Source organism: Phalacrocorax carbo, chromosome 12, assembly GCF_963921805.1.
Source record: "Phalacrocorax carbo chromosome 12, bPhaCar2.1, whole genome shotgun sequence".
Taxonomy (NCBI): domain Eukaryota; kingdom Metazoa; phylum Chordata; class Aves; order Suliformes; family Phalacrocoracidae; genus Phalacrocorax; species Phalacrocorax carbo.
In genome coordinates this window covers 21687959-21703612 of record NC_087524.1, presented here as the reverse complement: position 1 = coordinate 21703612, position 15654 = coordinate 21687959, and the positions used below count along the sequence as shown (strand labels likewise).

Here is a 15654-nt window from a genome sequence, read left to right as displayed (position 1 = left end):
TGCAGGACCGGGTCGTGCCATCCTAGGGTGCACCTTGGTGCCCAGGAAAAAAAGGAATTGAAACAGCCTGGCAAGCTTAGAGACACGCAGCTACTTTAGGACGCCTCATGTGAAGCAGTGGGCTGCCTAGAGAGGACATAATTAATTGGAGCCAAATTTGACAAGAAATGAAGTGCCAAGAACAGGGAAAACCCAGAAAGGACAGGGCTAGTATTTCTGTAATGATCAAATCGCTCTTAGGAGGTTCCTGTAAATCCCACCAGCACTCATCCCATAAGGCACATCTCTTGGTGTATCTACTATGGGATGTGGAAGCATGTTATTTTATGTGGAAGCATGTTATGCTTTGTGATGACCCACAAATGGAATAAGCGCCCCCTTATTTTTAGACTGGAAACCATAGGCCAGGAGATTCGGTTAGAAGCACTGTACAATGCACTACAAAGCTATGTCATACTTTGGTCGGTTCACTGTTAACATGCAATCACACATAAAACACTAACTCATAATTAAGGAATTTGTCACCAGACAACTAAAAAAACAAATACCATGCTAAAGAATCAAAGATGAAGAATGTGGTCTCTAAGAATCAGAGCATCCCCAAAACCACAGAATGGTTTGGGTTGGAAGGGACCCTAAAGATCAGATCATCTAGTTCCAACCCCCTGCCATGGGCAGGAACATCTTCAACCAGATCAGGTTGCTCAGAGCCCCATCCAACCTGGCCTTCAATGTTTCCAGGATTGAGGCATCTCACCACCCTCATCGCAAAAAATTTTTCCCCTTCATCTAGCCTAAAGCTACCCTCTTTCAGTTTAAAGCCATCACCCCTTGTCCTGTCACAGCAGGCCCTTGTAAAAAGGTCCCTCTCCAGCTCTCTTGTGGTCCCCCCCTTCAGGTGCTGAAACACTGCAATAAGGTCTCCCTGCAGCCTTCTCCTCTCCAGGCTGAACAACCCCAACTCTCTCAGCCCATACTGCAGGAGGTGCTCCAGCCCTCAGATCTTCTTTGTAGCCCTCCTAGACCCGCTCCAACAGCTCCATGTCCTCCTGATGTTGGGGGCCCCAGAGCTGGATGCAGGACTCCTGGTGGGGTCTCATGCAAGTGGAATAGAGGGGCAGAACCCCCTCCCTCGCCCTGCTGGCCACGCTGCGGGGGATGCAGCCCAGGACATGGCTGGCCAACTGGGCTCTGAGCACACATTGCCGGGTCACACCGAGCTTCTCATCAACCAACACCCCCAAGACACCCTCTCCTCAGGGCTGCTCTCAATCCATTCTCCACCCAGCCTTTATTTGAGCTTGGGATTGCCCCGGCCCACGTGCAGCACCTTGCACTTGGCCTGGTTGGACTTCATGAGATTCGCACAGGGCCACCTCTCAAGCCTGTCAGCTGGTATCTGGTGGTTACTGGTTTGAGTTTTAACAAGTCTCACACAAAGGAAAACAAGTCATCCCAGCTCTCCGCATTCTCCACAAGTGTTCATCACTTCAAAAATAAACTCGAGACATTAGTCAACATTTTAAGATCTACTCCTTAATTACCACTGAAGTGCTTGCTGTGTGTGTATATACTTTTTAATAAGGGGATGTTATACTTTGAGGCACTGAGAAATATAAAGTTTAACCGGCAAAATCGCCACTTGACATACGTGATGCATACATACATACAGCAAGACTGGAGTGCGCTCCTGTTACAGGGTTCAGCTGTGTATGTAAATATATGGCAACCACTCTAATACAAGGAAAAGAGATGAAAGTTTAATCAAATGAGATCCGTATCAGGTTCAGGGGAACTGAAAATGGGCTAAAAATGAAAAAATCTAGCAGAAGAATGACTTTAATATTAGGTAACATTTCAAATCTTTATCACCTAAATCCACAAAATCTTGATTTGCTCCTTCTTGCATTCTCTGCAGAGCTGAAGTCAGGACCAGCTAAATAAAAGATAATGCAACTAGGCATAACACAATAAAAGATATTACCTTCACAATGCATTATTGCTGCCAATTATAAGAATCACTTCAACTTAATTTCAAAGGCACAATCACCCTCAACTGTAACAGTCTCTTTTTTAAATTTCAAACAGTATTACATTAAGGCAATAACTCACCTTCCAGCTATAATATCAGTCTCCCTTATTGCAAAAATACATTTCATAAATACTTCTCATCGACAAGTCAAGCTAATTCAGGTTAATTTTATTGTATTTTGGTGCTATCTCACATTTGTGTGCAATTACCTTTATCATTTTATTGCCGTGCCAGAAAGTAATCAGAACAATTATTTGAAAAAGGAGGTGTATAAATTCTAAATCACACTTGCTGGCGTTTTTGATAAAATAGCAGCTTTATCTCAGAAAGTGGCAGGGACATCGGATAAATCATGCATCAGTCAAGTGTAGCTGACCCCCAAGTGCATTGCACAATATCAGGAGTGCTTCAAAAGAAACTTTCCTATATAATCCATCATTCTTTATAATACCAAAATAGCTATACCTGAAGAGCAGGAGCTAGAGAATAACAACAAAATAAATCTAAGCAATATGAACAAAACCATTAATAGTGTTCCTTTTTAAGCCAAAGGAGAGTCAGGAATCTAAATTGGGTTCAAGAAAAGAATTTCATTGACATTTTTAAAGCGAGCAGAAGAACAGCTTTAAGCAAATGAAGCAGCAAAGTGTGTATTAAGAATTCACCAAAAATACAGCTGCTTCTATGGGAAAACACACAGAAAAACAGGCATCAGGAAGACTCGTATAAAAATACAAGATTACAGCCTGAATATTCCTATCGTTATCAATCTTGGTTTGATTCAGGACAGCATGGCCAAGCATTTCACTGTATTAACAGAGAGCAAAGCATTACAGTTAGTACAAGAATCTGTTTACTAAGTTTAAATTTAATAACTACAAGAAATCCAGAGAGGAACTGAATTACATTTAGAATTCAATTTCTCATGAAAAAGAAAAATGGCCACGCTGCCACAGGAACACCAGAAACCCCAAAACCTCCCAAACACCGAGACATTCCTGACGTGTGCTCGCGCACATAACCACGGCCACATTTCAGCCTCTTCCACACAAACCCAACACACATCTCTGGTCACCACAACACAGCTGCAAAATCAGGGATCAAGCAGGAGACAAATAGAGCGATTGTGGAAAATGCCCACGTCCGGCTGCTTTCAGAAACCATTTTTCAGCGACCTGCTTAAAAACTGTTCAGCACATTATGTCGGTGATAATTGATTTCTGCAAAAACCATATGCCAGGCATATATTGTGTCACACCAATGTGCTCAAAGTAAGACTGTAAACTAATCACACACTGTAAACATCACTCAAGAAATATGAGCTACATTACATACATATTTAATATGCATCCAGAATGGGGGGAAACAGCAGCAGGTAGCAAAGGAGCCTGGGCTGCGTCTGCACAGCCCCCAGCAGACCCCTGTGGCTACCGGCGCCGCGAGAGTTCATGTTTTTACCTTAAACCTTCTGCTTTCCACATATCAAAAGGGGAAAACTCCCCTAACAGCTAATGCTGCGCCTTTCAGCTACAAGCGAGAGTGGGAGAAATGAAAAGGTTAGGTACTAAATTATTAGTTTCATGTCACTTGCCAGCTATATCACACCTAGCTTTAAGAGGGAACTAGTGATTCTTCCTACCATGCCCAGTTGTGCAGAAGATAAATATTTCTCTGCCACTATTTCAGGTACCTGCTAAAAGATGTTTGCAGCTGGAAGATACCTAAATATAACTAAACAGATGATTGTTTAATAGAAACAAGTGAGGCAAGAATTTATTTTCTTGAATTTCTCCCTCAACCATTCAATTTTAAAAAAATCAAAACCACTTTTTCGTGAAAAAAATGAAATCTTCTACAGAGGGGTAGACACAGAATATGCCGAAATACTGCTTTTATAAGCCACATTACATAAACCAGATTAAATCCACAAGAGAGGCCACTATTAAGACATTTTTAACAGTGCCAGAATCTGCCAGCAGGAATAGATACACAAGTTTGATTGTACCAGAAATATTTTCCTAGAGGAGCACTACTAACGTTACAAAAATAGTTATTCCACAGAAAGGAACATATTCGTATCTTCAAAGTTCATTTTACTTACTTGAAGAATATGGTTTTGACTAAAAATGTATCGATGTCTTTCTTCCAGTAAGGTTAATTGTGCTGAATTTCTTGATCAACAGAGTAGTTGTCTCATTTTACTATAAAGTTACTGCCCTACATTTATTTCATTGAAGCATCAAGCCTCAAAATTAAGCATGTTTTCAGTAAATAAGTTATTTGTTAGGAAGTGGAAACAGCTCACTTATAACTGAAAACAGCATTGTCCTGTTAGTTTATGCTCTGCAGAAGATAGATACGTGATGGGGAAAGGTCCACTGATGCCTGTTACCAACCATGACAGAGCTGCAGAGATTTACAATGCAGCATCAATCTTGTCAGCTGGATTCTTAATCCTGACTGCTGGACACTGGGGAAAAACACAAGCTGTGTGACACGAGCTCTTTGGTAATGCTGGACTTCCAGTGCACACCTCAATGCAAGGGCATTTTACTAGAAACTTACTTTTGGAACGAGCCTTGATGCCATGGTAGATGAAGAGTCTTCACCTGTAAGGAAAAAGATTCTCAGTTAGATGGAGATATATTTTGAATTCTGCAGGAAGAATGGTATATGTCAGTAGTGCATCTCCCTTCTAACCAACTCCAGATCAGTTTTTCAAATGAGCTCTAAGCTTCAGTATATATAATTTCAAAAGGAAGTTTGATTTTTTTTTTACAAGCAACCAGGAATTTTAATGTTCATTAGGTCACCTACTGCTTGTTCCGAGTCAAACAACAAAAAAATCAATAGATGGCACACTGAAGACTTCTTCCATAACAAGCGCTGCACAGATCTGGTCTTTTGACTAAGAGTGCCTTAAAAGATATAGTATTAATTTAAGAAATACCTGTACAGGCAGTAATGCACTTCTGAGTACTAAGTAAAATAAACAGCCTTTTGTGATTTAGGAAATAACACATTTTAGGGCATGAAAGCAAGCAGCTTTGTTATACTCTGGGTTTAAAAGTACAGATTGCAAAACACAAAAAGTACCTAAGAAATGTCAACTTCAATTATCATTCTAGTCTTAATCATTATTTATAGATCATCAACAAAAAATACAGGTTCCTCCCCTTTGAAATAAAGGATGACTACTGTTTCCTTGGCATTTACTTAGTTTCCCCCCCCCCATTTTCTTTTCAATGCTATTTAGCTAAGATCACCACACCTTTGCAAACACGTGCTATAAACATTACATGTTTGAAAATCAGGGAGACTATCTGGCAAAGCTCAGCCTCAGAGTCCTGACTCTCAGCCAGCCTCAATGGGAACTCTTCCACTTAAGTCGGGGAACTCGCTACTCCATGGGAGAGGATAACTGTATCCGCTTAAGACATGATAAATCTCTTAAAAGAAATGATATGAACATCTGAGGCTTTCCAAGTCCTCTCAAACACATCGTGCCTTGAAATCCAAGGCAGTGACAGAACCTACCGCCACTTCCAAACCACTTACAAGAAACCGGTAATATTTAATCTTAATATTACATCTTAATTATTTAAAGAGTTTAAAATTAAGATCCTGAATAATGAATATTTTAAATATACTAACAATCATAGCCTTGCAAGGCAGGCATCGCAAAGATCTCCAATTCCATTTTAAATGTGAATAAGTCAGGCAGATGAGCAATCTACTAATAATACTTAAAATACCTGCAATAGAGCTAAAAATAAAATAGCAATTTATTTCTATTGTCACTTCAGAGGTTTAACTTTCAAAGTGCAGAGCAACACTCAGCTTTTTCAGATTTTTCTCAAGGGTAAAGCCAGAATATTTGCCTTGAAAAGCAAATTTATCCAGCAGCTCTTCTCAAAGCTGGGCCGAAGCCCAGAAGCACAGTAAGTGCACTGCATTACACCAACAGTACGGAGAGGTGCTACAACCTTCCGACCACCTATTCTCCTTTCCGCCTTCCCACGCTACCACCCCAGAACACAAACTAGAAAGGGACCCAACAGCCCGGCAGATACCGCAGCACCCTGGGAAGGGCATGCAGCTGCTTCGCGGGACTGCACGACCGCTCCAGACCACCAGGCTGAGGAACCACCTCGCCGCTTCCGATTCCGGCTGGTAACCATGCAGGAAAGCAACTGAACTAGGAAATACTAGAAAACACGGAGTTATTCACCTGCAGAAAAAACTTCGACACCCCTTTCCTCCTAAAAATTGACTAAGATGAGAGTATTTGGCACTACAAATGTCACATCTGAAGTAAAACACTCCCAGAGATCGCCAAGAGCAGAAGACTGCTGCACCGCGTGCAACTGGGCACCAGCATGGGATGCATAAGAGCCATTCAGCTGGAAAGCAGGCAGTCCCTCCACCAAGCCTCAGGAGGGCAACATTCAGCAGTATTAATCCCCAGGAATACGCATCTGCCCTCTGCCTTTGCTACACTTCCCCGGGAGACCAAGGAGAGATGGCAGGGGATGGCGTGCCCCATGTTACCGGGAGGCAAGCCCACAGCATGCCTCCATCCCACCCGCTCCCCCAGGCAAAGCAAGAATCAGCCAGCATCAAAACGCCACTTGTGCAGTGGCAGGCAACCCAAGGAAGGCTCATCCGCAGCCTCCATGAGACAAAGGAAACCCAAAGCCTTCCTCGGACATACCTGCATCTTTTCCAACCTGAGTGTGATTTAAGCCTGGACACATTTGTATGAAGGACTGGCACCTATACACTTTTGCTTCACTTGCACCAAGCGCTGAATAATTACCATTTAACAGTTACTCACGCCCCTCTTCCCATCTCCTCCCGGCTGATCCAGTGGCACACGCTGCTCTGGATTCTGGTGACATCCACTTGCTCCCCACCTTCCCATGGGGAAATAAAGTGTTTCCGAGAGCAGCTGCTCACGGGCAGATGAAGGGCTGCTCCAGCACATCAGGAAAGCCAGACACAACAAGCATTCATGCTGACTGAAGGAGCTCGGAGCCCAGCAGGCATCTCTGGGACAAAACTGGTCAGGAAACACACCTTCTCATAAAACAATTCTTGTTTTATGTTTACTTGCAACATACTTTGTCTCCCTGTTTATGAAAGAAACCGTGCCAAATGCCAAAACCAAGTTAAGAAGTTGTTTTAAATAGAATCTGCCGATAAAACTCTCTACACCCCATTCCTCCTAAAAATTAGTAAAACAGATGGAGGAAAAACTATACAAGACCACTGCTAAACATGAGAGGGCTGGGAAAGTCCAGAACATTGTTCCAAAACGCATCTCAGTCTTGCAAAGACTGCCTTGTTGGAAGTGGCCAATATATGCACTACTAACTTATTTCCATGTTTAGTTGACAGGTTCCCCTTAGGCTGATTTTGAAGTTAAGAACCCAATCTCTCTTCAGAATGGCACAGGAATTGTCACTGATCAAATTCAAACACAATACCTCATTCTGGATCACATGCCAGGAACTGAGACACCAGAATCACGGGAGCCATTTTAAACACTGAAACCTTATTGCCATCAACCCCTTCACCAAGAGGGAGTATTTCCTCCTGCACCTGCAGAGAACAGGATAAACTGAAGGGATCAGGTATGAAGCAGAAGGGGGCAGGAGGGAAGACGAGAAAAGAGTGATTTGGCCCCATCCTGACCAGCTCAGACCTGCCTGGCTAGGACCAGTAAAGCCCATCTCCCATGGCGCTCCCGCCTCATACCCAAGCTGTGGGGTCACAGCTCCTGCCTCGGCTCCCCTTCGCCTTTCAATCAAGACATTCCCAAGCCCCCCAGAACTCCTGTTTCCACACAAGAGCTGTGCTGAGGCTGAAGCCATGCTGACAAGCAGCGGGACACTCCTGAGACACCTGGAAGACACACAAATGCCTTCAGGTGCTGAACAGGAGCTCCTGCAGAGTAGGAGTTGAGACACTGATATATCCTAGACCCACCCTGTGAGCATCCCAAACCTCTGAACGTGTCAACAGAACAGAAGTGTAAAGAAAAGTCAGAGGTTACATCAAAAAGATGATCCTTAAAGGCCATGAAAAATGTCAGCCATATTTTGTTGATAGTCTAGAACAGCAGTTTTTGGGTTTTAAGATACTTTCCTTTTTACTTTCATAGAACTGCAGCCTGAAAAGTACATGTGATGGCAGCACTACAGTAAGACCTCAGATTCATAAGTAGTATTTTCCTCAGTTCACCAACTTTTAAGCACTAAAGGAAGTTTCTCATTGAAAGAGAAGTCCTCAGGATTGGCGGAACGTAATACTCTGATTTCAGTACTAAAATTTAAAAACAGCTATTATATCAAGTCAGTATATGAATAAAATTCCATATGAAAACATTTAAAGTACATTAGATTTTTGGTCAAGATGAAAGACTGAAAAAAATTCAAGCAATCTATTCTAATTGGGTTCCCATGGTAACTGTACAATTGGGTTTTTCAGTATAACATCCCAAAGGCCCAATGCACACTTGTAAAATATACTTCAAACAGCCTGAATTGTTTTTACATTACAGCACTCCCAGGAAGATCAATTACTATACATCCCCACCCTAACTATTAGTGGCAGGAGATGTTAACACTATTGGCCATATTAACATAAGTCATGTAAAAACCACCACGTATCACCATCATTATATAAAACTAATTACACACTTCAGATTCATCAAACATGTTCCGAGTAATAAACCAATACTAGTCTTGTCACAAGATCATGTTTACTGAATGTTAGAAATCAACCCCAAATATATGCCAAACCATTTTGCTTCTCATATTGATTTCAAGGATAAACAGAATCAATCATTAATAATTACATTATAAGATGACCCATAGGGTTAATCATATTCTTAGAAACTCTCACTATGGAATCAAATATAGCTGCACAAAAAGACAACTGAAAAGCATTCAAATCCAGGCCATACGAGTTACCAATAATATAAAACCAGATGCATTCGCTAACATGCAACTCACACAACCGGTGAAAAGAAAATAGTACTGTTCTATTTGTAAACATGCCACAAGCATTTATCAAAAAAAGTTTCTCTGCAATTAAGCAATCTGCCTTTTTGGGCCTCCGTTTCACTTTCCAAAAGCCCAACGCTGGCTGCAGACCCAGCCTGTCCTTCCAGACAAGGCTTCCATCCAGCTGCCTAAGGCTCAAAGCTGAAAGGAGATGACCCACAGCTACTGTAAGGAGGATTCAAAACCAACTGATTCACATAAGAGAAAACACTGTGGCCAGTTTGAATAAAGTCAATCTCATTTCTCAATCAACCAACCAGAACATCTTACCAGATATCAATACCAGAATATTGGTCTTGCCTGGAATGAAGTCAGCAAACAACCAGATGTATTGCTGGTGTCAATAGGAGGCTGTGCAAGGGACTTCCTTTTCTTCCCACTATGTTACATTTGATCAGACTAAACTTCAATGGAGGAAGATGAAGGGAAAATGAAGGTATGTAAACTGTTTCTCCAGGACATTGCTGACAGTCTGAAAATGTACTGTCAATACAGCTGGCCCACTGCTGCCAAAGCGAGGTTGTACATTTCATGGGCAGTTTTAGAAGCTGTACATCCCATCTTGTGGTTTTTATATGTGAAACAGAAAAATTTATCTTTTAACAGGTCCTTAAGTATACTTCAGGTGTTTATTACAAAATTTAACTAACAGACCTTCTGCATACTTCGGTGTACAAACAACCAAAGACAGTGTTATTGTTTGCATTGTACTGACTGATCTAAAGCAGTCAAATAATACTTAAATATTATTGAATGATGATTACACAGCAGCAACATTTACAAGACAGCACTAACACTTGCCACCTGCTAATGCAGGGTAACCTGGAGGGAGTTAAATTTGCACTTGCAGCAAGTAGGTGGCACTAAAAAGTGGCACTTAATAATTAAAACTTGAAAATGCACCTATCGGGTAAGACCAAAAGCTCATCTCTTCAATATCTCATCTTCAACAGCACGCAGCTACTGAACACTATAAAAACAAGGTGAAGCATTTTGTGATTTTCACTGGCATACTGCCGTGCCCCCCAAAAAAAGTGGGACTTAAACTGCCTGAGACAGAAGTGGGGTTTCTGAATGTAAACGAAAAGTTAGTTTCTGAGCCCAAAGCCAGCATCCCCAGCTGCCGATCCCAAGACCCGCAGCTCAGCTGCACGCTGGGTTGTGAACACACAGCGCGATCTGAACCGATGCCTGCTGCTTCCCCGGATGCCGCCAGCTCCTGCTTTCAGAGAGGCAGAATTATTCTCTTACTCCCTTTACCAAGACTGCAGAACCTTTGTATCCACAAACTCCCCTCTTCCTCCCTGAGATTAAGTGGGACTTGTTCAGCTGTAAGTATTTTTAATCCCCTTCAGTACCCCTATTGCACTGGGGAGAATTTCAGCTGCATGCCCAAATTTTACAAGTTACATGAAAAGATACCTAAAATGATTTATACCATTTAATTTGCACAATATAAATTAGATAGCAGGTAGTCCTGACCAACATCAGGACAGGGTGCTTTTGCTCTGCTGATATAAAACAGTAAATAAGGAAACAACCTGAAAACGGATTAGCAAAAAGCATCAAAACAGTGACATTTTGCCCAAGAAAAACTTTCACAATTACTCAGCTTCCATAAAACACCCAAGCCACACAGGCATTGACTGAATACCTTTGACTTTTTTTAGACAGTAGTCTGGACCACACAGGTAGAGCACCAGTTTAAAACTGCACTTTGTATTTCTGGAAAATACTTCAGTACAGGTTTGGTCTGGGTTTACAGTTCGGCTGTTCCTGCAGCTGTATGTTTAACTTAATGCTGGCCCCAATGCACCTGCTCTGGGTGATAATGTTAGCCTTACAGGAGGCAAAATTTAACACAGGGGTTTTCTTGCAGCAGGAAGGTTTTCCTCATTAGACCTTCAGATAAATTAGCACAGCTGAAGCCCTTGCCAGCACAGACCAGCAGAACAGCAACCTTCACAGCTATCAGAGGTAAGAAACTCAAGAACCAGCAGTCTGCAGGAAAGACACCAAACCAGGCCTTTTCCTTTTTTATTACAGCATTAATGAAGTAGTTAAAGTTCACAAAACCAGCCAACACACGTGCTGATACCTGTCACTACCTAAAAGATTTCAAGCCTCCTGAAATTAAAACTTTGTCCTACATCCTCCCAACAGTTACATTCTCTTCACCAGTCCAGATATCTTATGAACACTCAGTAAACTAGAGAATTGCACAATCCGTCAATAAAGTAAGCGTATTTTGAACTACTGTCCATATGACTCAATTTGTCAGTAAAAACTGCCACCAGCGCTGTGCTTGCAGAAAAATGTCCATAAATGCATTATTGCAACTGGCAGATCGATGTCCATAATAAAAACAAATAGATTTAACAAGTGCTTGCTTTTACGAGTTATGCAATTGGTGGGATGTGCATTCAGCTTCACCCGACAACTTCTGGGAATGGGCGATACAGACTGGGTTAGGCACTTGCTGACTTCACTAGCAAAGGAAATTATTCTAACACAGGAAATATTTAAAAGCGTTAGACTGAACACTAATGCCTTCAGGAGGTATTTAGAAGTTCATGCATTCAGAATTTAACATATTGTTCCATTGAATATAAAATGAGAGATGTTAACAACCATTACAGGCAGTGAGGCTTTTTTTGCCTCGCCCTCTCTGCAGAAATTAAGTTTAATTTAGGTCAGCTGCATCCCAGGCACAATGGCTCACCCTCTCAAGGCTGATGTTAAACACCCCAACAGATCAGGACATACAATTAGTTCCCACAAAGCTCTTGCAGCACCAACACCAGCATGACCATCACTGCTGAAACCGCCTTTTGGTCACCACAAGGGAGGATGTCACCCTTCATACCAGAGGCAGAGGACAGGGCTCACAGGGAAATTATGCACTGGTTAGAGCACGAGCCAGTACAGCCGCCAGCATAGATAGGTTTAATTCATACACATGAGCTGCTCTCACTCCTCCAAAACCCTAACTGCATGGAAGAGAACACTACAAAAACACTCATCCACGTCTGACACGTTCTCCTTTGGACTTTTTGCATTAGTGTTTCTTAACAGTTTCCCCTGTCACCAAAGTCAGTTTAAGCACAGCTTCTCTGGTGCCGCCTTTCCATCTTATCCACACTTCCCATAACAAACTTAATACTTTTTCTGCACAAGTCCTTAAATTAGCCATTCAAGGAAACCCTGATAACCTTCCCAAAGGGCATGAGCTTCTCCTTCAGGCTACTATCCCTTTAGTGATGCCATTAACTGATTCTCTACATAAGTTAAGCATTAAACAGTAGTGACAAGTTAATTACAGAGTTATCAAGAGATAAAGTAGTCACGGTAACACAAGTTGCAATATAACTACAACAGTTTCCTATAGAGCTTCTGTTCAGTTGCTGGTGTAATTGGTGTAATTAACTTGTCATGGATCAGAATGCAGATAGGAATTGCTAAAGCCACCTTGCAAGCTCACATGGCTACATCTTTTTCCTCTGAAGCTTGAGGCTTTTGGTAGAATTATCCACATTTGGAACACTTCTGTTTGAAAACAATGCAAACAAAACTTTTTACTTGGAAAAATTAGGTCACAGACTGACAAAACATTCACAAGAAAACAAAGAAACAACTTGGTAAATGTCATGTAAGTGGATGTTTTTAGGCAGAAGTATCCTGCGTTACAGGGGTAGTTTTTTGCCCCAGAGGCAGTAAGCTTTATGAACAGCAGAGCAGTCAAACACACATTAAGGAACTGAAAAGATGAATCAAAGCCAGAGAGAGGAGGGGAACCTGTTCCAGAGGGCAAAAGCCCCAACCCAAAATTAAGACCTGAAGAAATAACTCTGCTTTAAAACAAGATATTCTGTGGTACCTACGATTCTGTTCCGAGTTTGCAAGCGTTAGCCTAAAAACCAGAGGCAGGTCATCCCACCTTCATTAACCCTTCAGGCCTCAGCACAGGAGGCAGACAAAGGCACATCGTCTCCACTCTCTCCTTCCTGCAGAGACCATACAGAACCCTTTCCAAAGGCGTGCCCCTGCACAGGCAGGGGAACAGAGCTGCTAGAGGAGACTTTCAGCTCACCAGACCTTCTGTGGGATTCCACATCACAGGGCAGGGAGGCATCGTGATGTGACAGGAGATCCCCTACCGTGGCTCCAACTTAAGCTGCATTTCCATACAAGCAAGGGAAGACCAAAGGCCACAGAGGCGGTTCCGGGAGGGAGAGCTCCTACACCGCCAGTTTTGGTCCCCCGTGCATCAGGGAGACAGGCAGGGCTTGAAGGCCAAAACCTCCATCAGGTTCACAAGGGAACCCTGTCATCCAAACAGACCCCTCCAGAAGATAACCCTTGTCTTCTGTGCAGGGGGAGCACAAGTCTGGGCACAAGTCATGCCATGACAGCCATTTCTAAACTAAATGTTATGCCCCAGTATATAAAATGGAAGGCTTTGCTGTGTGAAACACTGTAGAGACTGCACCTTGCCATTTAATAAGAGCTCCATTACACAAAAACATGATGCAACTCAGTAACAGGTTTATTGGGGAGCTGGGGGCGAAAGAAAAACATTCTTTACATTCACTTTGCTTTAAAAAGCACGTGCAGTTACTATATCGTACCTGTTTTACAAACAGTTGCAGCGCTTGGCTTTTATGCCAATGGCAAAAGGACATTTTTATGTTAATACCAATTCGACATGCGTTATTTTAGCGCAGTTTCACACTAATCTGATCCGAGCACAGGCTGCTGCCAGAAGGCAGGGTGCTGCCATCCATCCATCCGCAGCCCCACGGAAACACACACGCCTTCAGGAGGGCCTCGGCTCCCACGGCGGGCGCAGCACGGCTTCCCCGGGGCAAGGGAAGGGTTTGGCAGAGCTGCCCAGGGCCGGGGCCGCGCCTAAGGCAGCTCAGGACCAGCCTGAGTTAAGCTTTACAACCAACGCTGCCCTGCAGGGGTGATCCCCGACCCACGCGTGGGCCTGGTGCCTGCCCCGGCGCCAAGGGCCTTGCGACCCGAGGAGGGGTGCTTCCTCCCCGAGGGCCCGCGGCTGCCTCTGAAGGCGGTACCGGGGGGCACAGAAGCCCCGCACAGTTACCGAGGCCTGGGCAGGAGCGGCGGGGCTGCGACCGCCCACCCCCGCCGCGAAGGCCCGGGGGGACGCAAGGCCCGGGCCCGGCCCCAGGCCCGGCCCGCCGCCATCTCCCGCCTCCCCCCGCCGCTTCCTCCTCCGCGGCCGCCCCGAGCCCGCCCCGCCGGGCCCCAGAGCCCCGCGGCTGCCCGGCCCGCCCGCGCACCTGCCCGCGAGGAGGAGGTGGAGGAGGGAGAAGGAAGAAGAGGAGGAGGAGGGCGGGCGGCGGGAGGCCGCCGCAGCGTTCCCGGCGCCTGCGGCCGCAGCAGGCCCGGCGCCACCGAGGGGCTGTTCCTGCCGGGCCGCGGCGGGGGAGGCGCCGCGCCGCCGGGGCGGAGCCGCCTGGGAGCCCGCGCCGGGCGGGCGATGGAGGGAAGCGGCCTGGGCTGCCCCGGCCCCACGGCCCCAGGCGTGCGGAGCGGCCTGCGGGCCTCCAGGCCCAGCCTTTCCCCAGGGCCTCTTACCTGGCTCTGCGGGGTGGCTCCGGGGGGATTCCCGCCCCCCTCGCCCCGCTCTTATACCCGGGACAGGGAGGTGCGGATGGGCCGGGCTCACGCCGCCCACCTGCGCCGGGCCGGCCTCTCCCCCCCCCACCCCCGCGGGGCTCCCTGCTCAAAGCCAGCGGTGCTGCCTCAGGTCACCCAGGTGCTTGGAAACACGGGTTTCTGCAAAAGTCCATCGCAAAACACCGGCCTGTGGGCAGTAGCGCTGGAGGAGCCGGAGCCCGCGCGGTGCCGAGCCCCTGTGGCGGCCCTGCACCTTGGTTCTTCCTTTGGGCGCTGAAATGTAGGTGGCTGCTGACCAAAATCCACCACACCTGGAAGTAAACGTGGTTTTTTTCTAAATTACACCGGTCTGTCCTTTGTTCTGCCCATGCTTTAGGGCAGGATAATGAAGGGCAACAGGCAAAGACTGGGAGCATCGGGGAATTGGCCTTTTTCACTCATTTGCGAAGTTAGGGGTAAGGGTGGGGATGGTGAATCAGACCAGAGTTTGCAGAGGGAGCAAACAAAAATCAGTTTGGCAAATATGATTTATAAAAGAGGAGACACGGGGGAGACAAGAGGGAGTGAAATGTCAGAGGAAAGCAGGCTGTAGGGTGAGGTTTATTTCAGGTCATAAAAAAACAGGACAAAAGGTGCCAGTAAAGTTTGCAACAAGAAACTGCTACTTTTCAAGCCAGAGGATCTTTCACTGTCTGAATCTTAATCTGAGCTATATCAGCAAACATTTTATTAGTCATCTTGTATGACTCAGAAGCTATCACAAAATGGAGGAATCCACTTGGGAAAGAGCAGAACGATTTTTTTTTTAAAGTAATGACAGAATTCTGGAAATTTTTTTCAGAGGGAATGAACAGCGTTTATAAGACAGCATTGAGTTAGCGCCTATTAAATCTGCTTCTAAAAAAT

At 44.7% G+C, this 15654-nt stretch overlaps 1 protein-coding gene across 1 annotated transcript in view; it reads right to left on the bottom strand.

Moving 5' to 3' along the window:
• The window catches only part of LOC104045025 (uncharacterized), a 170477-nt gene extending 155960 nt beyond the window's left edge, over window positions 1–14517 (bottom strand). The window contains exons 1-2 of the mRNA XM_064464403.1: window positions 14409–14517; window positions 4598–4641 (exon numbers count right to left, since the gene is read on the bottom strand). Coding sequence (XP_064320473.1) covers window positions 4598–4621 — 24 coding nt within the window. The 5' untranslated portion in view covers window positions 4622–4641; window positions 14409–14517. The remainder of the gene's footprint in view (window positions 1–4597; window positions 4642–14408) is intronic.
• Window positions 14518–15654: the final 1137 nt, after the last annotated feature.